At 42.6% G+C, this 23,225-nt stretch overlaps 1 protein-coding gene across 1 annotated transcript in view; it reads right to left on the bottom strand.

Annotated features, from left to right (window-relative positions):
* COLEC11 (collectin subfamily member 11) overlaps positions 1–23,225 on the bottom strand; it is a 41,816-nt gene that overhangs the window by 11,895 nt on the left and 6,696 nt on the right. Inside the window, exons 2-3 of the mRNA XM_033053703.1 lie at positions 10,011–10,166; positions 3,263–3,334 (exon numbers count right to left, since the gene is read on the bottom strand). Coding sequence (XP_032909594.1) covers positions 3,263–3,334; positions 10,011–10,140 — 202 coding nt within the window. The 5' untranslated portion in view covers positions 10,141–10,166. The remainder of the gene's footprint in view (positions 1–3,262; positions 3,335–10,010; positions 10,167–23,225) is intronic.

Raw genomic sequence — 23,225 nt, 5'->3', positions numbered from 1 at the left:
TCCACAGACTAGAAATTACATCTGTGAAGTCTGTTTGCTTATCCTGTCACTGACATTCAAAGTATAATTGATATAGTATCATGTTGAAAAGTGGTGCCACAAAATCCAAATTGTTCTTAAGGTATCTGTGTTTTTTCTTTGACAAAGTACTTATGGAAAGGAGTTGATGAAGACAAATATCCACAAAATGCACAGTACTAATGAAAAAACTAGTTAATTAGAACTTATTTTAAACAAGAGCTTGTTTGTAGAAATTTCTGGATGCAAAAAGGAAAGCAGAAAAACATGCTGCTACAGAAATAGCAAGAAATTTTGCCTGTGTTTAGTTGAAAGTACTGCCTGGAAAAATACCAATATAGGATGCATTGATATTCAATTTTCTTTAATCTCTTTTCTGTTTCATTTATGTTTTCTTGCAGAAAGTTTCCACTTCAATGTTTCTTCTTTCAGTCTAATCAGAATTTTGGACTTTTGCAGGTATGAAAAACTAGAAAATTACCACTGTAATTAGCATTAATCAAGCACACCTTATGAGAACTATTTTCCAAACAAGTGCAATTTTGCAGTATAAAATAAATAAATGAAATGCTACATCATAGATTGCCTTCACTGAAAAAGAGTACCTCCACATCTCAGAGGGTCCAAAGCATTTTGGAGTGACATGACAAAATGCAAGATAGAGAAACATGCAGGACAGCATGAGAGGGGTTCTCAAGAAGTTGTCAAGACAACCTCATGCTGAAGGACACAGTGAAGGTTGAGCCAATTAGTGCAATTAGTGCTTTCTTTGCCTTTGTCTCTGCTGGCAAGGTCTGCTCTCTGGCCTCCCAGCTCTGCATGGCTGGTAGCAAAGATCTGGGGAGGACAAGCTACTCCTGGCAGCTGACAACTGAGCGAGGGACTACTTCAGCTGGATGTCCATGAGCCCATGGTCCTGCCCGCATGGCATTCAAGGCTGCTGAGAGGGCTGTGCTGCAAGGCTGCCAAAGTCTTACCAGCAGCTGCTAACAAAGCTTCACTCATTAGGGAGCAAAGAGAGGAAGAAGTAGAAGATCTCCATGCTGGCAGAAATGGTTGGTCATTGGAGGACGGCCCTGCCAGCCAGGAGGAGCTCGACAAGCTGCAGAACTGTGTGGACAGGAATATCACAGGTTCAGACAGATCCTAAGTTCCTTTCCTGTGATGCTTTGATGAAGTCTGACCAATGGCTGGGTAAAAAAATTCCTTTGCCTAAGAAGACCCAGTGATTTTTAGGCCCTAAAAGAAGCTAACCGAAGTCCAGCTGAGGAAGATGGTTTTATTTAGCTTGGAATACAGAAAAGTAAGGGGGGACTTGATTGCAGTCTTCCACTACTTACAGGCAGTTTCTAGGGAAGATGCAGCCTTTTCTTCTCAGAGACACACAGAGAAAGGGCAAAATGCAATGATTACAAGTTACAACAGGTCTTTCACAATTACACCAGTGAAACAGATTGATCAAAATGCATGTGGAATCTCCATCCTCGGAGATTTTCAAAAGTCTGGACAAGGTCTGGAGAAATCTGTTCTGATATTGAAGTCTGCCCTGTTTGAAGCAGGAGATTGGACTAGACGAGTTCTTCACAAGCTTTTAACCTAAATTATTCCATAATACTTCACTTCATACTGCATTGCCTTGCAAGAGCCAAAATTTTAGTTTCCAAATTTTTTTTTTCAAAGAGTCACCCTTGAAAGTACGCTTACATAAGCGAAATACACTGACTGAACACACACATACACCTCATGAAAGCTATAAATTTTTCAATGCATTGTAGGAGGAAGAGCTCTAGCTATGGATTTTGGTCCCAGGGTAATCAGTATCAGACTTACATAACTGCCTAAAAGAGCAACATAATGGATCATGCATCATCATAGGGAAATTATTGCTACAATTGCTTTGAAAGAAAGATTGTAAACTCAGTTCAGTAAAAACTAACTCCAACCTTCTAATGACAGGAATGTCAATCTTTCAATATTGAAATCAAAGGATTTGACTCCTCCTAATTTGAACCTTTCAGAACAGAAACGTCCAGGAAAACTTATGAAGGTCAAATTTCTTCCTTGCTTCAGGAGGAAAACAAATGTGAAAAGACAGAATTTCCTGCAAGACAGAAATGCTGTTTCTCTGAGCTGCATAAGCGAACACTGTTGAGCACCATTCCTCTCAAGAGTTCAAAATATTTTTGAATTACAATGCAAACAACTTGATCACCATTTTCCCATATCGAAAAAAAAGTGAGGACATTCATGCTCATCTTTGCCTATTATGGCTTACTGCCTTCCCTCAATGGTTTTAATTAAGATATTGTGAGTGCTCAAATTCACCAAAAAAAAGAAACAAGAAATTTGAGCCTCGTTAATTTTTTCCCTCTGATCTAATATGAGGTTTTCATTTGCAGCAGGTAAATTATGAAGGAAACATTATGATGCCTTTCTTCATAGATACCGTTTTTAAAAATCAAATTTTTTTTTATTTCCAAAATATATCTTTTTAACCAAAGGTAATACTTAATCTACAAATGAGTGCATATAGTTGTGCTGGTTTTGGCTAAAATAAATTAATTTTTATCATCATAGCTCAGTGGGTGCTATATTTGAGATTTGTGACCAAAGCAATGTTGATAACACAGAAATATATCCATTATTTCTGAGCAGGGCTTGCACAGGATTAAGCCGTTTTCTGCTCATCACCCCACCCCATCAGTGAGGCTGGAGGTGCACGAGAAGCTGGGAGGGAACACAGCCAGGACAGACCCCAAGTGACCCAAGGGAAATTCCCTGACCTCTGGCATTGTGCTCAGTATTAAAGCTGGGGGAAGAAGAAGCAACAGAGTGATGGTGTTCATCTTCTTAAGTCTCTGTTATGTGTGATGGGCCCTGCTCTCCTGGGCATAGCTGAACACCTGCCTGCCCTTGGGAAGCAGTGAACTAATTCCTTGTTATGCTTTGCTTGTGTGCATGTGGCCTTTGCTTTCCCTATTAAATTATCTTTATCTCAACCCATGGGTTTTCTCACTTTTACCCTTCTGATTCTGTCCCCACCCAAACCAGGGGATGTGAGTGAGTGGCTACGTGGGGCTGAGCTGCTGGCTGGGGTTAAACCATGACAGCAGTAAACAGAAAGGCCCAAGGAAGAATTAGTCACCTGGATAAGGGAGCATGGACCCCCATCATCATCATCTCACAAGAAAAAGCAGCATTTTCTCAGAAACTACTTTCAAGACATCTTCTTTATCAAGGTTACCTTTTTCTCCTGGAGGTCCAACTCTGCCTGGACGACCTGGAGCACCTTTCTCCCCCTTTTCTCCAGCCTCCCCTGTTGATAAAAAAGTAAACAAAAAGAAGAATTGTATTAAACCAGGACTATTTTCTGTTAGCAGTGTGACAAGAATGTCATTCTCTTGAGTGAAAAAAACAGAAGCAGACGTGATCTGATTTAATGGCTTTACTTGACTGATGGAAAACAGATTTTTTTCAATTGATGTAGACACTGGTAAAACTAGTCAAGATGTTACTGAAGTCTTATACAACAGGTCTAGTTTTGTGGATGTTACTTATATCACTTATCTCCAAAAAGCTAACAGCACAACTCACTTAAGTAGAAGCTTCAGAATCAGACCCCAAATTCTGTGTTCACCAAACTCTTTCTGAGCCTCTGCTACGGACCTGCTTAAGTCCCAAGTGAAAATGGCTTAACTCTGACCTTGAATTAAAAGAAAAAAATGTCTTTTTTGAGACCTATAAGAAGGCACTGCTACCTCCATCATTAGAGGACCATTTTTAAGCATGAAAGCATTAACTCCCTACTCCATATCCTCAGCCATATACTTTTAATCTCTGAGGTATGAACCACTGTGTAGTGTATTTACATGCACATAGTTTGTGGTGTATCATTATATTCAGCATATTTAAACATCAATTTCTGTAAAAAGTGTTTGCCTCTCTGGTGCCTTTCACTAAAAATTTGGGGATGCTTAACTTGTTTTGCCACCTACAACTGTACTACTACTGTAGTCTGCCATTGACATAAAATTAAAATCTCTGACAAACAGAAGTTTAAAGAATTATTCATACAGCCACCATGACAAAACAGGACTTATATGCTGAAGAAGAAGAAGGTTCTATCGCTTCCACAGAGAATAAAGCCCTGGTATTTAAATTTCAGAGTTAGCACAGCACATACGATGTCCCAACACTGTATTTCTATGGAGCAGAGTGAGCATTAGCTGCTCTCCAGGAAGCTGATGGGAGTACCACAGCAGGAAAGTCAATGCACCCCACAAGCCCAGCTCTCTGGCATAGCTGGCAGCTGATTCAGAGAGCAGTCACAGAGATGACATGTAAAAACATGTCACACCATGGCACATTTCAAATATGCAGCCTCCAGCTCTCTTCCATCTCTCTCTTTATTGTAGACCTAGGTGGCTGTGAGCTGAACTCAGCCTTCCATCTGTTATATTTTCATTCTTCAGGCTGCTCCAGACCATCTTCCCTGCCTTCAGACAGGCAAAAATAGGCCATTCTCTGACCTTAATGAGGACAAACTTCACATAATCCCCAGTGAATAATATTGTTAGTATGAAACAGGCTATAATTTGGCACATTTGGGAACGTCGCATTTTTATTATCAAGTAACCAATAGGCTTTGTATGATTGTCTTTCACCCCTCAGGGCTGGTTATGAGTTCTTTGCTTCCCAAAGATAAATCCTGACAATGACTTTTCCTTGCTCTCTGGAGGCTGAGAGCAGGCTATTACAGCCTATTGCTTTACACGTTCTTCAGAGTGAAAGCTGTGCATTAGGGATCAATAAAATAGATCACTCTTGCTTCAGGCCATTACACTTGCCTGCATTTATTCTTATAATACGATGACACCGCATTCCTTAGTGTGGGTGTCTTAAAAACTTTCTCCAGGAGGAGATTACTCCATTACAGGCCCAGCTACAGACCAGTCAACATTTTTTTCTTATCAGCTGTTGTAAGGAGCAAGACCTTGGCCAAGAGGGACTGATCAGTAGTACAGCTCAGCTATGCCTTGTGTAAGTCCCCATTCTTGCACTTTGTACCCTGAGCATTGTTCAAATTGAGGAAGCAAAGACTGAGCAGGTGTCATGGGTAACAAAACAGTTTTCTGTCAAGAAAAAAACAATTTAATCTTTCACCAATAATGTTTAACTTCTTGGTTTGTGAAATAAAGACAGATACCAGAAAAGATAACCAGAAAGTCTGGCGTCCAGTCCCTCAATCTACAGCCAAGTCCCTTCAGAACAGGTTGGGATCTGCACATTATGGTCCCTACCCAACTGATCTGTTGTGGTCTCTTCCACCAGCCACAGTCCCTTAGCACTTGCACCTCTTCTCAGTCTGCTCTCCATCCCCTCCTGGATATTTACTCCAGCCCAGAAACAGAACTTCCTTTGTCAGCACAGTGCAGCACTCCCTATGCAGCTGAGACAGGGTGAGATGTACTCAGTAGTGCTCCACAGTGCTGAGATGCCCCATGCTCCTGGAAGAAATTTAGCCCTGCCACCAACATGAGGTGTGGTAGGATTATGGGTATCAGGCCCTGATACTGCTACAAGTTCTTCCTACATCATGTCTGGGAGAGATCTTTCTTAATTCAGACAATATATCTTAAAACTGCTGTTGATTTGCCTCTTTTTGTGAATTCTTTGGGACACTATTTGTCTATGTTTGTATCTGCAACTTCCTACCATAAGTTGTACCATCTACAATGTGCAATGAAAATAGCACACCAGATATTAACTATGTGAGCTATTAAGCATTTCTGGTTGGTGATGACTTCTTTCCATTACTCATACTCCCTGTGTATGAGTAGATGCATCAAGTGTGGGGTTAAAAATCTGGGTTTTTTTAACGTAGAATCCACTTTTTTATGTGCTGAACATCATTTAGACAAGTCCTGCTTTAGACTCTAGAAGGAAGGCAAAACAAGATTGCAAACTAAGAATTTCAGTTTTGAAGGATTGCTCTATGTTATTTTTTTCTCCACAATAGTAATAACATCAATTTCATGTGCCTATCAAAAGAAGCTGGACTTCAGGAAGAATGTGAGTGAGCTGTGTAGTGAGGCTTCATGATCCATTGCTTTTTCAGACACAGCACACTTTTCTTATTATTCATATTGCTGGCTTTATAAAACACAGTTCCGTCTGTTGCCTGCATTCTCAGAGCCATGTTTTTTCCCTTACACTTTTCATCTTACTTCTTTATACTCTTCAGTTAATAAAGTAACCAACCCACCGAAACCTACCCAGAAAAATAACCCACGAAAATAACCTCAAAAGACAAAAAAAAAGCAAAAAAATCCACAAAAAAATCCACAAAAAAATCCAACCAAAACAAAAATGCCCCAAATACAAAACAAAACAAAATAAAACAATCAATAAACTCACCAAAAAAACCACAAAAAACACCCACAAAAAACAAAACCAAAAAAAACCCACCACAAACCACCAAAACCAGTCCCTAAGACCTTAGATTCCGACCTTAATCTCATTTCTGCTTTTTCTATTCTTGCTGTCTTTACTGGCTTTCTTCCTCACCCATTTCCACCTCCATTCTCAACTCATGCCCTCTCTGATTTCCTCTTTTACTCTATGGGATCTTAATTGATTTTGTGTCATTTTACGTTTATTTAGTTTCCAGTCTCTCCATCCAGTCTCATTCTTGAGCTCTTCTTCCTTTGTTTCTTCCCCATTTTCTCTTTCTGTTCCTCTAGTATTCCTCCTTTACACTCCCCTGCTTTGTGTACTTTTCCCTGATGATTTTCTCCTTCATCACCCCATTTGGGCTCCACTTTTTGCATCACCTCTTAAGTGTCTATCCTCTGCCACTCACCTATCCCATGGTCTTGCATTTTTCCCTTGCACCTGTTTTTCCCAAATTCTGCCAGAGCCATGCCCAGCAGCAATGTGGCACTCTGTGCCTCCACCACTGGAGAAGTTGCTGCAGCAGGGGAGGAGATGTGCAGATCTAAAAGCTGCAGGGAGCAAACCCTGCTGCACGGGAGCTGAAATCTGGGCACGTGGCCACACGTGTTCTCAGTTTAAAGGAAGCCTTGGCCAGTGAAATGGGTTGGAGTTGTGCCAGTGGGGGACAGCAGTATCTCATCATCACCTCTCTGCGCCAGTCCCACTGACAGCATAGTTGGAGCACTGAAAGCTTTTTAGGGATTTCACATTAACTAGGTCTGTATCAGGTCATTTTGAGCTTCACTGAATTTGTACATTGTCTTGGGTTACAATACAGGCTGTGATAAAAAGGTATCTATTCTATCACCATCTGTTGAGGGTGGGGGCAGTGATCCTTATCTCAACAGCAGATATTCTGCTAATGGGCCATCCATTGAAACCAGGCAGGGCATTGTTCTTTATCTTTTCACAACCCATCCTTCCTCCAGCCAGTCATTTTCTGCTAATGGCCCATTGAGTCCCACTGTGGGACTGATAAAATTACTGCATCCCATTGGAAGTTGTTCCAGCCAGGAGGAAGAGCCCAACATTTCTTACCAAGATAAAAACAGAGGTTTTGGGACACTAAGGGAGCCCCTTTCTCCACTGGACTCCAGAGGAAAACCGGATTTCTCCACATCACCACTGGACCTCCAGAGGGAAACTGCACCTTCTGCAGGAGCACTGCTTCAACTGAATCACATCTGTCACTGCAGGAGGATGCAGCCACCATTTAATGGGACTGCTACCAACACCCTGCCTGACAGGGTGTCAGGTTGTACTCTGACTTTGTCAGGGCTTGGGGTTTGTTTCTTTGTAGTGCTGTATTTCTATTTTAATTTCCCTAGAAAAGAACTGTTATTCCTAATTCCCATGTCTTTGCCTGAGAGCCATTTGATTTCAAAATTATAATAATCTGGAGGGAGGGGGTTTACATTCTCCACTTTCAAAGAGAGGCTCCTGCCTCTCTTAGCAGACATCTGTCCTCCAAATTAGGACACACATCCATCTCTCTCAATTTTGCAAGGCTTATATCTTATGAAACTGAGTGAAATCATTAACACATCATGGTTTTCAGGCTTCTCTCTGGTTTCCAAGCTCAGAATTGTCTTCTGCCAAAGGGTCCTGCACAGTTTACACACCCTAAAAACCTCTGTTGCAAGGATCCTTTAATGCAAGGATCATTATTGATGATAATAATGATTGTTGCATTAAAATGGTAATCATGGATGCTAATTTTGACCAATTATAAAAATAAGGAACCAATACAAAGAAGTCACAAAACTCATCCTGTCAACTTCTTTGATATCAAAAATATTTTCAAAGCTTAGGCCTGTGGAGTCTGACCCTTTGGCTGATCTTTCATGCAAATTTGGACAACAAGTTTAACTGGATTCTGTTCTCCTCTGTTAGTCACATTAAAATCACTATCTTATGCCAATTACAAACTAAATATATCAAACAAATTAAACAACTTTACTCAAACCTTAGTCAAACCTCAGAAGCCTGGAAAAAGTGTTGTTCTAACTAGAACATCTCCAGAAGATCTAAATATTATTAAGATCAACTTATTGAAGCAAGTAGAAAAAAATTAGCTTTTGGTTGAGTTTAGGCATCCAATGCTGCACTATTATTATTATTATTATTATTGTTGTTGTTGTTATTGTTATTGTTGTTGTTATTATTATAATTATTAATAATAATAATAATAGATAGATAGATAGATAGATAGATAGATAGATAGATAGATAGATAGATAGATAGAACAATAATAATTTAAAATAATCATATTCTTAAAGCCAATTGGCCAAGCACAGCCCACATCCCAAACCCCTGGCCCAGCTGGGCTCACATTTAGTTGTGTGAACTGCAGAACAGAGCTGAGCCTCACCCTTTCTATCAGTTACCCAGAACAGACAATGCCTGCAGTCCATGCTGTGGCCCCCAGGAAACTCGGGAAAGCCCAGATTTGTGCAGATGAGATTAATGGCACCAGTTCTGGTTAGGTGGGGTTTGTGACACTACAAGCATAATTACAAGAAAAACTGAAAGGTTTGTTTTGTGGTTCTTAAATGCTTTTATTTTATTATTGTTGATGATAAACTGGTGGTTTCCATGTTTTTTGGGTTTTTTTTGTCCTTAGTTAAAATGTATTTCCCCATGTTCAAAAGTGTTATATATCAACAGAAATCTCATAGCATCCACAAGGGGAATTATTGTTATTGAATAAACAGGGCTGGGATTTCAACAACTATAATGGATGCTGTTGCTCTAAATGCTAATTCTTCCAAGTAGTTGATCTCTTATGCAAGATATATTTTTTCATAAGAAAAGATATATTAATTATATTATATTATATTATATTATATTATATTATATTATATTATATTATATTATATTATATTATATTATATTATATTATATTATATTATATTATATTATATTATATTATATTATATTATTAAAATAATTTATTACACCACCTACTTTGGGCAGGAGTTTGGGGTCATATTCTGTAAAAATGTTGCCTTTTTCCACAAAAATTATAGAAATGCCAAAAAACTTATCTAATGTTTGCTTTCTTCTAAGAGGTATTTGAGCTTTTAAAAAACCAAAAGAAGACAAACAAAAGACAAGAAAACACAAAATAATTCCTATTACATTGCAAAATGAAAATTAAAAACTTTCCAGGTATAAAGTATGGCCTGATTTTACAGTTTTTGGGTATGTGTACCACTGCTCAGTATTAACACAGAGAGAACAATCAGGCAATGTATCAGAGTAGCAAGCAGTAGTGATCACAAGCAAATCTGGGAAACTGGCATGCATTCTCTGAACCATGTAATTTCACTTTATGGACCTTAAAACTCTATTTTTAAGGAGGCCACAAACAGGGGCAAATAAGAGGACAACTGAGAGGCACCTTCTTTGTCCCTGTTAAAATTGTCAGTTATGCAAATGAGCCTGTTAGAACAAAAAGATTAATATTTGAATAATGGAGTAGGCTTTCACATTACCTTTGAGGCCTGGAACAAGAATCTGAACAGAACAGGACTCCTCTGCAATGTGTTGAGGATATCCAGATCTTAGCAGTGACAGGAAGGCAAGGCTAATTAGAGTCACCAAGAAAACCAGATCTCTCTTCATAATGAGCACTTACAGGTCACTGACTCCTAGACAAAAGAATGAATAAACAGTTATAAGAATTCCAAAGGCTTTCAACGTTTCTGAACACATGCAGCATCCCACCCCAAACACAATATATATTTGTGTGCCATAACCCACACTGCTTGAGAGGCACATGTGCAGCTCCTCCAAGCAGGTTATGTGTTCCTCAGACACACATGAAACAGGTAGCAGCACATTTAGCAGGTTTTCTTCATGTTAGACTGGATGGGATAAAGCTCAGGAGAAATTTAAGCAAGAAGGAGATTAAACAATGCAATAATAGGCAATTCTGTGTTCACAATTTGTCTTTGGAAGCAGCAACCTGGAAAGGTGAAAGGAGATAATACTGCATGCAGGCCTAGAAACACAGAATTGCTTAGACTGGAAAAGACCTCGAAGATCATCAGCCAACCATTAACTCAGGACTGCCAAGTCCACCACTAAGCCATGCTCCCAAGTGCCACATCTACATATCTTTGAAATAAGTCCACGGATGGTGACTCAACCACTTCCCTGGGCAGCCCGTTCCAGTGCTTGACAACCCTTTCCATGAAATAATTTTTTCCTACATGCAATCTAAACTCCCTCTGGCACAACTTGAGGCCATTTCCTGTCCTATTCCTTGTAACATGGGAAAAAGCACCATCTCCACCCTGGCTACAACCTCCTTTCAAGTAACTGTAAAGTGCAATAAGGTCTCCCCTGCACCTCTTTTTCTCCAGGCTAAGCCCCATTCCTCACAGAACTTGTGCTCCAGACCCTTCACCAGCTCTGTTGTCCTCTGGACATGTTCCAGCACCTCCATGTCCTTCTTGCAGTGAGGGGCCCAGAACTGAACATAGGATTTGAGGTGTAAGCTCACCAGTGCTGAGCACAGGACCCTGCCCTGCTCCTGCTGGCCACACCATTGCTGATACAGGCCAGGTGCCATTGGCCTTCTTGGCCACCTGGCCTCACCCTGAAAGTCGTCAACTAAGTTCCCACTTAGAGTGGATACTGCTCTAAAGAGGCAATTCAGTAACAGATGAGACCAACTCAAAGCTCTGAAACTTCACTTCCCATCTACCTGAGCACTGGAATTGTGCCCAGGCAAATTGTCTGATAAAATAGCCCTCATATAAGTCATTGAGGGTGGAAGGCAGGTAATATTTCACTGTATCATTCAATAAAGTTGAATCAGAATCTTCAATAACTCCTGAAGAGAATCACCTTTGAAACATATCCTAGTCTAAGCTGACAAGTGAAATGGCTTGCCTGAAATTAGACTGTGAAGAGATGTCTCAGAAAAACAACCAAACAGAAATGGAGTTTGTGTGAAAGGACTGTCAAAAGACAGTATTTAGGGGGCCTGTAAGAATACCTTGACAAAAGTGTTATTTATGTATTTCTGATATGTTTTTCCAGTTTGTCCTTAACCAGAGCTCTGTACTACACAAATAAGCTGAAAGTCATAACAGGCTTTTTATCATTTTTTATAGCCACCATAAGGACATGTGCATTTTATATCTAGAGCAAGAAGATTGATCTACATTAATTTCCACTCCCTGAATCCCTTCAAAAATAAGGCAGCTAGGATTAGGCACAGGTGTGGCACCAGTATGTGGGTCTGTATGCCTCAACATATTGGGGATGTAGGAGAGTGGAGTTGTTACTTTTGGGATGGCCTGAAGGTATTAACTGAAATAACAGATGTCTTAGCAGCAAGGTCAAGTAGATGACTTTGGAGTTGGGGGAATAAATTGTCCCTCTGAATTACTACAGTTTGTGCTTCCATTATCCCCTAGGAGACCATAGCAAGGGAATCTGATGGGAGCAGACTTTGTCTCCTTCCTCATGTGTGGAGGGCACTGTGTGAGTTACAGGCCAGTTTTCTCTGCCTCAGAACCCCCTTGCCACACCATCTGTTGCTACATCCACATTGTAGGACAGGGGGATGCCGCAATACACCCGTAAGTTCTTACTGATCATCCAGATCTGGTGCAAAGTCTTGCATATGCTGTGAGTCCCTTTTGACCCAGATCTTTTCCTCAGATTTCTTGCCAAAGGAGAGAGACCTGCAACTGGAGAATGGCACCTTAAAAAGTGATATCTATGCTCAGAGCTGGGAATAGCTCTTGGGTCAAGAGATCTCAATACAGTCATAGTCTAATGGGCTAAAATAGGGCAGGAAATCCAAAGGAAAAGGTAATCCTGGGTAATGCTGGGTCATTGTCCCATGGCCCAAGGGAGGAACAGGGGCTATCTGAGGACTTCCACAGCCTGCCTTGCAGTCCTGTGATGGGTCAGGCATAAAATACTTCACAGACAAGCTTTACCAACCAGAAAGAATACCTAGGAGAGTGTGGAACTGCTGCTCAAATATTTAAGCCGTGATAAGGTTTGTCACAATTGCAGCAATTATCACTCAAGGCTTCTCAAGAGTACAAAGGCAAAGTTGATTTTTGCCACCCAGGGGTGAAGAACAAGGGCTAGAGGAGAAGGTGCATCATAAAGCCATGCATGGATCTGTTAGAATGTGTCCAGAGGAGGGTCACAAAGATGGCCAGAGGGCTGGACCACCACTCCTATAGGAACAGTCTGGAGAAAAGAAATCTCAGAGGAAACATCACTGGGGCCTTCCGGTACTTAAAGTGGGCTTGTAAAAAAGAGCAAGAGTGACTTTTTACACAGACAGACAGTGATAGGACGAGGAAGAATGGCTTTAAACTGAAAGAGGAGATATTTAGATAAGACAGAACAGGTTACCCAGAGAAGTTATGGATGCTCCATCCCTGGAAGTGTTCAAGGCCAGATTGCAGAGGACCCTAAGCAATCTGGTCTAGTAGAAGGTGCCCTACCCATGGCAGAGGAGCTGGAATTAGAAAATCTTTAAGGTCCCTTCCAACCCAAGCCTTTCTGTGATTCTATGATAAAGGTGGACATAAAGAACTGCAATAGTCAGGGGGGGAAAGTAATGTAAATTTGGATGCCATGGAGAAGCAGCAACCAGGCCAGCTCCCCAGTGCTCTGACAGATAAAACCATCAGGAAAACATCTGCCATATTGCTGAACTCTGCTTTTCTGGGCTACAGCCTCCCTTGCCTATGCACAAGGGAGCCACAAGCATTAGAAACCAGGTCAGGTCACCAGTTACTTTACAGGTATTTCCTAAGGTTATGCAAACTATTTGACCACCAGTCTTGAGATAGTTTTGAAGTATCAAAAGTGCTTTCTGTGAGAGCACTTCTCTCCAAAATATCCTCATGTGCACACTAAAATTACTTCAGAAGCATTAAGCTTGAATCTGGCTACATCTCCCCAGAAGGAGATTCTTAACCCCAGCGTACAAGGGTTTTATTTGCCCACTGTGGACAGTCCTGCCTCTCTTTTCTGTCTCTGATTCACAACAGTCAGCAAGCAAGAGGGAGCAACAAAAACTAGTCAATGAGATAGATTGAGGATTTCCAGATCTTCAAAGGTTTCTAAGGCCAGTCTTGGCATTTGAATAGTCAGTACTGGTTGACTGCAAAATGAAGGGGTCCCTGGCAGGAACACAATTTGCAGTGCCAAATGAGGAGCCAGTGCTCCCTTATGGAGGAAAGCAGTGAGTTGTGGTTGCCTCAGCTAGCCAGGAGGATGTGCCTGGAAGTCTCTTTCAGACACCTTGAGCAGCAGCCACCCTCGAGAGACAGGGTTTGCAGGCTGAGCAAAAAGAGGATGTGGGTCCTACCTGCCTTAGCCTGCAGGACCCGTCCTACACCGCAGGAGAACACCTGGACACCAGCCTGCAGGACATCCTAGGCAGGATATCCCACCTCTTTTATGTGGTGGGAGCACTTCAGGATTCAGAAGATCAGACAAAGAGGCTTTCAAGCCAAGTGGTTCAGACACCCAGCTGAAAAGCCTGGAAATGAGGCAGTTCCAGCATGAGCACCTGGCAGACTGGTGATAAGGATTCTTGACGGACACATTGGAGAGTAGAATGAAATGGCCTGAGATGGAAGAAGAAATTGAAATTACAATGGTGCTCCAGACTCTGCATTAGTGAATAAAAGGCAACATCATCTCTGTCTGCATTTTATGAGGATTTAGATGTATCCAGGCTCCAACTGAAAGATCAAAGGCTCCAGGTATGTTAAATATTAATCTGCCTTTACAAATTCATACAGCTCAGAAATGAGACAGACATCGAGCAGCAGAGAACTGTCAAGGCTGATTCTTGGCTCTGCTCAGCAGCCACATATGAAGGATTTTCTGGGGAAAACAAACTCTCCACCAAAGCTTCAGCACATTCCCTGCTGTCTGCTGTTGGGCTTCCATGTCTCAGAGACAGAGAGGATATAACCCCTGTCTTGTATTAGTTCAGCTCACAGAGGAAATGGACTTGTTCTAGAAAAAGCAGTTTGTTTAGCATCATTCAGGTAACAATACCCAGATCCCTAAGAATACTTGGGGAAAATTACCTTGGTCTGAGAAGAGCCATTACCAAAAGGAATCTCTGAAGAGGTTGCACATTAAATACTATAGAGAATTTGTGGCTGCAGTAAAGGGACACATTAATAGTAGAAATCAAGCCAAAAGCACTTTGTGTATAATTTTACTCATCTCTCCCTGCTTTCTAAAGAAACCTTCTGCAGCTAAAATTTCTTTCTATGATTGAAATAACAGTCTGATCTCCAGGTATGTGCTACATCAGTACCTTTCACTTTAAAACCCTAGAAAATGTCTTGTGTTTTTGACCTACTTTCAAGCCCTTGTATGGGCTTACATGCATAAATGGGCTTGTATCTATGCATAAAGTAATTTAAGAAAACTAAATCCCACTGAAACTGGTCCTCAGATAAAGGAGGACTGGCCTGTATTTTCAAACATTATTTTGGCCCTGGTATTTGGAGCATCTTCAGCATCAGTAAAACTAGAGAAAAACCTAGACAATTCAGCACTTGTAAAAGTATGAATATTTTCTCACTGCCTATGCAGGGATCAAAAGTCAAATTTATGGCCATTAACAGTAGCTATTAAATCAGTGAAAGCCGAAAGCATTTGGAAAAAAAAAAAAAAAGAGAAGAAAAAAGTAGCCCTTACAAAATAAAAAGTAATGAAGTGCATCTATTTCCATTAGAAATGAAAACATGTCAATGCAACCAGCACAATAATCTCAAAACAATTTTTGAGACCTCTCAGCTTTAGGAAATCCGCCTTGGTCGCCAAGAGAGAATAGGTTTCTCAAGCCAAGCCTCAAATGCCAAGTCCTTGAGAGGTCATTGGAGAATCCCAAAGGCCCCAGAGGCTCGCTCAAAACCGCTGCAGGACAAGCCAGGCCAGCTGGCACTCACTGAGTTCCCACACTTCCAACTCTGGATGGAAAGCTTGGAGATCACTTGAGCCAGTTAATGCCTCATGCATGAAGTCCCTGTATCTACCAGTGGCTCCACAAGTGCCAGTGGCTAATTCCATGCCAAGATTTTGGACCAGGAAGAAACAACACAGATGATCTCCCAAGCTGAAACCAAATGGATGAAAAATGTAGATGACAAATGATGCTCACTGGCATTAATGCTCAGCCAGCCAACAGCTAGAGTAACTGTAATCCTCGGTATAATCCAACAGGACTCATCTTTGAGCTGGTTTTATTTCACTGAGTAGTTGTCATGAAACTATTTTTTTCTTTTTTTGCAGTTATTTTAAAAACTGTACTTCATTCTAAGGTGTCTGATCTGAATTATCAATATGCTGAATTGAGTATGCTTCTGGTGCAGACACACTAATCTGCAGAGCCACAGCCACGTTTGGTGACTTTCCCAAACTGGTTTGAGTCAGCACTACAGGCCCAGCAATAACTTTCACTCACCCAACTTTTCAAGTCCTTGTCATCCACATCTCAACACCTCTCTGGCAGAACTCCCTGGCAGCTCATGTATCCTCAAGCACCTTCAGGCCCTAAGCTGAATTCTAGGAGACGTAACACATCATCAAATCATGCCCACAAAATAGCAGGCTGTGACACAGACCTCATGCTATTTCAAATAATTTGAAGAGATAAAAGACAAAAAAAAAAATTACAGTAATTTCACGATTATAAGCTGCACCATTTTGACTAAAATTTTGCTCCCAACCCAGAAGTGTGGCTTACACTCAGGAGCGGCCAATATATGAACAAATTTTGTAAATTTCCCAACCCGCAAGTGTGAACCCAAAGTAGCCCCGAGCCGAGACTGATCCCGCCCGGCCCCGAGCGGTGGCGGGGCAGCGGCGGCACAGCAGCAGCACTGCCTGGCCCCGGGGGGCTCGGCAGCGTCCAGAGACGCCCCTCTCCCACTTCCCGTCGGCAGCAGCCGGGCACGCCGCTCCCCTGCTTCCCGGTAGCAGTGGCGTGAGGTGCTGGGGCGATCCCTGGCAGCCACCCTGAGCGGGGCCGAGCCAGTAAACCCCACGATCACGCCATTCTGTTACTAATTGGCAACGTTGTGAAAGTTGCACGTGGATCCTCGCCGCGAACGAAAGTGCGGCTTATAATCCGGTGCGGCTTATATATGGACAAAAACCTAAATGTTGCCGACACCCAGAGGTGCGACTTATAATCAGGTGCAGCTTGTAATCGTGAAATTACTGTAAGTCCCATGGCTACCACCAGTACCCACTGCAGACCAGAGACAGGTTTCTGGAGGAAGCAAGGAGAAGCAGAAAGGACAGTGTTCACACAAGCCCTTGGCCCAAGGGATGTGGATCATTCCCTGGGGAAGAAGCCTTTCACATGGGAGATGAAACCTGTGTCACTGACCTCATCTTTCTCCATTACAGCCTTACTAATCTTCCTAGCCTACAGATGTTTAGTGTAGCTATGCTTTTACTTTATCTAAGCATTTTCTCATTTGTCCTCTCAGTTCCCTTGCACATTACCTTGGGTAATCAAACATTTGCCATTTAGCTAGACTATAAAAATCAGAATCAATTACAAAGCTGCTTTAACATTGGGTGATCGTTATCATAACACTGCAATGCTCTCAAGTTAAATCCTATGTGTTGATTTAAAGGTTAAAGCAATGGACTTGAAAGACTGGAAAAAATCCCTAAATATTAATACTGTAGAATTGCAAAAATAAGGACCATAACTGCTGTGGTTATCAAGTCTCTGTGAAATCTATGGAGCATGGAGTAGCATAAAGCAGAGACACAACACATTTCAGCTCCCGATGATGCTGAAGAACAGCAAGGTTTGCTGTAGAGGACAAAAGAGTGAGTCTAAGCTGATGGGAAACTAGCATTACCTAAAAACCAAACTGACAGTAAGTCCTTGGTTACACCCCAAAGTACATTTAATACCTGCACAACAGAGCCATTTCCTTAGACAATGTTTGTGAGGTGTAAGGTATGATTAGTTTGTCAACATAGATGCCCTTATCAGATTTAAATATTGTAGTCCCAGTTTTCACCAAGAAGAATGCTTTTAAAAATTGGGACAAATTTCCTCCTGGTGTTATTCTGCTGAAGTCAATGAGTTCATGTTAGAATTAACTTACTGTCATCTGTGCTGAAAATATAAGAACAAGACTTCAGCAAGAGTGAGACAAAGCAGTTCCAGAAAGGGGCAAGTTTTCAAAACTTTTAAGTAGAGGGAGATGGGACCTGAGTGCCAAATCTTTCACAATAGTTCTCTATGGATTTTTAGACAATCTATGGATTATTTTTAGAAAATAACAATCAAGTACATTTTTATTTTTATGTAAGTTGGTGATCAGAGACAACTAGAAATACTAAACAGAATTTTTCATGCAATGTTTTAAAGTCTATGCTAGATTACAAGATCTCTTCTGCCTTCAGTTATATTTTATAAAAATAGTTTGTGATTTTGGGTGCCATCAATTTTTTATGTCAGATCAAAATTTTGGTATTCTTAACCACACACACACACAAGAAAAAAAAGGTGTTCAGGGCTCTAATTTAAGAATCAGGTTTGCTATGCTAAAACTTGGGTCTAAAATGTCTCATTCCCACTCCTATAAAGCATGAGAACCTCATACTATCCCCACACAGTTATCTGTAGGAAATAAAAAAACAAGGATTCACCAGGAATGAGTGAATGATGTGAAGAATGCTACAGGGAACATTTCCTTACATGAATAAATACGTAATGTGAATTTAAAATGAATGTGTAATTTTGTTTATGAAGCTTTAATGCATTGCTTTTCAGTCCTTCCCATCCCACAGAGGCTTAGGACTAGCTGCAGAAGTTGGGATATCTGTGCAATACCGTGCCCACTCTACCAACTTACACTTTGCAGTATGTTCTCACTCTTGAGGTGTCTTGAAGTTTTCCTAGGTGGGCCTGACCTTTGTCTTCTTGAGGGCACTGCCAAAAGGGTGAGGCAAACTCACCCTTTGAGCAGGAGGGGGGTGTCCCAGTCCTGCAGCCACATTTTGGGAGGTGTAGAGAAGAGGCAGAAAAATCTGTCAAGGCCCCATCCAATTGTCCCAGCCATGCCAGCAGTGGCACCTGCCTTTTGCACAACACAAATGCCACTCAAATATTGATCCAAAAGGTGTGAAGTAACAACTACAAAACTCAAAAGGATTGAAGCACACAGCTCCAGTTCCCCAAGACAGTAATTGCTCACATTGGATGGACACAACAAATGAAATTAATTACACTCAGGCATGCTACCATAAAGGATGAAAGGAAGCAGAGAAGAAACCTGATGATGAAGCCAGCTCAAGTCTAGCGGTAGGACACTAGGCTAAAACTGGGTAAAATGAGTATTCTGATTTCTGTTTTTATGTCCCACAATTGAGTCATTTATAAACACAGAGACAGGTCAGGAATATCCAGAGAGAAGAAAAATCTAAGAAAAGCAGTTTATGAGGTTAGAGAAGAATAAAGACAAAAGACAAGATACAGGATATAGACTACTAGCTGACATACAGCAAAAGTGAAAAAGCAGAGGTCTGACAAGGGAGAGTAGCAGAGAAAGGACAGAGGAGCAATGGCACCATCCCAGAGGGCAAGGGGACAGGAAAAAGATTTGCTTTTGGTTGTCACAATATCCTACTTCTCATTGAGGAGAAAAAACAAGGTAGAGCAGAAACAGCTTTTGACCCCCTTTTCTCATACATTAGATAAGTGACAACTACATTTAAAGGACATTCTAAGAATAAAGGGAAGCAACTTGACTGCTGTCCAGTTCTTCCCAATGCTGCAAGTATGACACCTCAAAAATGAGGCACAAGACAGAGCACAGCTGCCATTAGGAGATGCCTATTTATCAGGATAACTCTGCTTAGGTCTAGATCCCAAGTTAGCAGAGATGAGTTTTAAACAGATCCATGGGGGGATTTAACTGTTCTGGCTTAGGAGGTCAGTCGGAGAAAGTCATCCTGAGCACTCTGTGTAACTAAGTCAGAGAAAGGCATCTTGGCACAGGGATTCATTTCATCCCAATACAGAACAGAATCAGTAGTTGACTCTGGAGGTACCTATGATTGTCTAGTATTACTAGTTCAGTCTTGTAGGTATGCAAAGTTAGGTGAGGGGTGTCCCATCACTGCTAATTAGCTAAGTCAATCTACAGGAGGGATAACAGCAGCCTGGCTTCCTGCTGCAGTCACACATTAGCCTCCCCTTCTCTGTACTGTCACCAATGGCCAGCTGATTCCAGCTAGCACAGGCTGCTAGTCCAGCAGTAAGGTATTCCTCTGCTTGTAATGTTGTTTTTCAGTTGATTTAGTTCCTTGGTTCCTGGAGAGGATAAAATGGCCATAATTCCTGTGAAAAATTATGCCAGCCAACAAAAGGAATGCCCTTGGCAGCAGCTGAGATGTGTGTTATAAACTGTGCATTGCATGCCAGCAGCATACAGAAAACAGGAAGATGCATAAGTGAAATAATTCAAGGGAATAAATTACCAGGCAAACAAACAAATAAACAAAAAAAATCACAAAAACCAAACAAAAACCCCTAAACCAAAACAACAAACAAACCAAACAAAAACCACACATACACACAAAAAAAACACAAAAAAAACCCCATCTAAAACCAAAAACGAGCACATAATTAGAGTGGGAACATTTTAAAAGAAGGAAAGATATGGCAAAATACCAGGCTGCAATGGAAAATAATAACCAGCAAAAGATACAGAACATAGGAAATACAACAACATCAGGCTAGCATGTACTAGCATGCAAGCCACCAAGAGTTATGGAAAAGATCCAAGACTGTTATCCTCAAATGACAAGGACGCATTTCTTGGAATGATGTCCTCAATCTTTAACAAAACACTGTGGGGCACGTAAGCATTCATAATAAAAATCTTGCATCTGAAATGGGGCAGTGTCAATGCTATTTCAACAAAAGGTTATTTTTACTTTCAGGCTGAGAGACCATCTAACACTCTACATGTGATCCTATATGTGATTACATCAATAGATAAGGGAAGAGCTACAGATGTCATTTATCTGGTCTTCTGCAAAGCCTTTGACATGGTGCCCCACAGCATCTTCTCCATAAATTGGAGAGAAATAGATTTGATGGGTGCAGTGTTAGATGGACAAGAAAGTGGTTGGACAATCACATCTTGAGGGTGGTGGCCAACAGCTCAGTGTCCCAATGGACATCAATGATAAGTGATAAGACCCTCAGGGGTCTGTGTACACTAGAACCAGAGTACAGTAATTTCACGACTATAAGGAGCACCCTTTTGACTTAATTTTTTCCCAAACTCGGAAGTGCGCTTTATAGTCCGGTGCGCCTTATCTGATGTACAAAGTTGCGAAATTTGCCAAACCGGAAGTGCGAGCCACAATGGGGGAATGGTGCCGCGGGAACACCGAGTCACGAGGAGGGGGAGGGAGTGGGAGGCCATGGCTGGTAGGAGCCACGAGGGGAGGGAGGAAGCCAGCGCCAGCCCTGGCCCGGGCGGAACAAGAAGCCGGGCGGCGCCACCACGGGCACGGCGGAAAATGAGAAGCCAGGTGGTGCCGGTCTCGGCCCGGGGGAAACGATAACCTGGGCGGCCCTGGCCTGGGCACGGAGGGAACGAGAAGTGTGAGCCTGCAACAGCCCCGAGCAGAGCCCGCCCGGCGGCGGCATCGGAGCAGCGGTGGTAGGGAAGCCCCTACGGCCACCGAAAGGCGGTGCCGGCCGAGCCCCTGTGGCTGCCGAATAGTGGCGCCGGCTGAGTCGCTGCAGCTGCCAAAAAGTGGCGGCAGCAAAGCCCCTGCGACCACCGAAAAGCAGCAGCAGAACCCCCGCGGTCACCGAATCGCGGCGCCAGCCGAGCCCCTGTGGTCGCCAAAAAGCGGTGGCGGGGAAGCCCCTGCGGCCGCCGAATCGCGGCGGGGGCCGAACCCTTTGCGGCCTCCAAAAAGTCCCTGTGCAGCCCTGGGGACAGCGGCGGGGAAGCGGAGAGAAGCAGCGCAGCCGCCGCCGCTGGTCACAGGAAAGTGACGAGAAGCGCCGCCGCCACAGAGAAGCCAGGACGCAGCGCGGTCGCATGGCGGGAGTTGGGTGCCGTGAGCCATGCCAGCCGGCGCGGGGGTGGGCGGGAGTGCCGGGCCCACTGCACAGGGAGGGCACCTGGGTCTGCATTTAAAGGCTACACCGATCTTTGAAAAATGTTTGTAAATTGAGCACCTGCCAGCAATTTGTTACTTTGTTGCGTGTCCCGCAGCTCCTCGCTGCAAAAAAAAAGTGCGCCTTATAGTCTGGTGCACACTATCTGATCTACAAAGTTGCGAAATATGTTGGCTCCTTATAGTCCGGTGCCCCTTATGGTCGTGAAATTACTGTAATTGATATCATCATTAATAACACGGATGAAGGAATCAAGTGCTGCCTCAGCAGATTTGCAGATGACACCAAGTTGTGGTGCAGTGACACACACCTGAAGGACAGGATGACATCCAGAGGGACCTGGACAAGCTGCAGAAGTGGTCCCTGGGAATCTCATGAGGTTTAGCAAAACCAAGTGCAAGGTGCTGCACCTGGGTCAGGGCAACCCCCGGTACCAGGACAGGCTGGGGATGAACAGAGCCAGAGCAGCCCTGCTGAGAAGGATTTGGGGCTCCAGGGGGTTGAGGGGCTGGACATGACCCAGCCATGTGCCCTTGCAGCCCTGAGAGCCAAACGTGTCCTGGGCTGACCAAAGGCAGCTGGGGAGGGGATTCTGCCCCTCTGCTCTGCTCTGGTGAGAGCCCACCTGCAGTGCTGCCTCCAGCTCTGGGGTTCACGGCATAGGAAGGACATGGAGCTGTGGGAGTGAGTCCAGAGGAGGCCACCAAGATGATCAGAGGGGTGGAGCACCTCTGCTATGAGGAAAGGTTGCAAATCCTGGAGGAGGCTTCAGAGTCATCTAATTGCAGCCTTCCAGTACATAAAAGGAGCCTAAAAGAAAGATGTGGAAAGACTTTCTACAAGAGCATATAGTGACAGGACTACAGTGAATGGGTTCAAACTGAAACTTAGGTTTAGATTAGATACTGGGAAGATATTCTTTAGTGTCAGGGTGGTGAGGCACTGGAACAAGGCTGCCCAGGGAAGCTGTGATGCCCCATCTCTGGAGGTGTTCAAGGCCAGATTGGATGGGGCTTTGAGCAACCTGGTCTAGTGGAAGATGTCCTTGTCCATGGCAGGGGGGTTGGAACTAGATGATTATAAATGTTCCTTCCAATCCAGGTCATTCTATCTTTCTATAATGTCTTCACTTGACAATCGACAGGTGATCTTGATAATAACACTACTACCCAATGTCCTTTTATTCTTAGAGTTCTGACACACCTTTCCAAATACAAATAAGGGAAAGAAGTTAAAAGAAAGGAGAACTTTTCAAAACAACTGCCCACAAAAATTGAAAATATATGGTTGGTACACAGAAATGGTTGTGGAAGCAAAATGCTGTGGGAAAATAAACAGGTTTCTATGTGTCTGATGTGACTAAGTAGAAGCACACACAAAGGCACTCGATTCCTGTACGTAACTAAACATTAACAAAGGTCTCAGAAGTCAAAGTATTCTTGCATTAGTATGCTACAGCAGACTTTCACTCATCAGTCTGGATCATTGGCATGATCCAATGTAAAAGGTATTGCCAAAA

This window comes from Catharus ustulatus, chromosome 3 (assembly GCF_009819885.2).
Source record: "Catharus ustulatus isolate bCatUst1 chromosome 3, bCatUst1.pri.v2, whole genome shotgun sequence".
Taxonomy (NCBI): Eukaryota; Metazoa; Chordata; class Aves; order Passeriformes; family Turdidae; genus Catharus; species Catharus ustulatus.
This window is presented reverse-complemented; position numbering and strand designations above follow the sequence as displayed.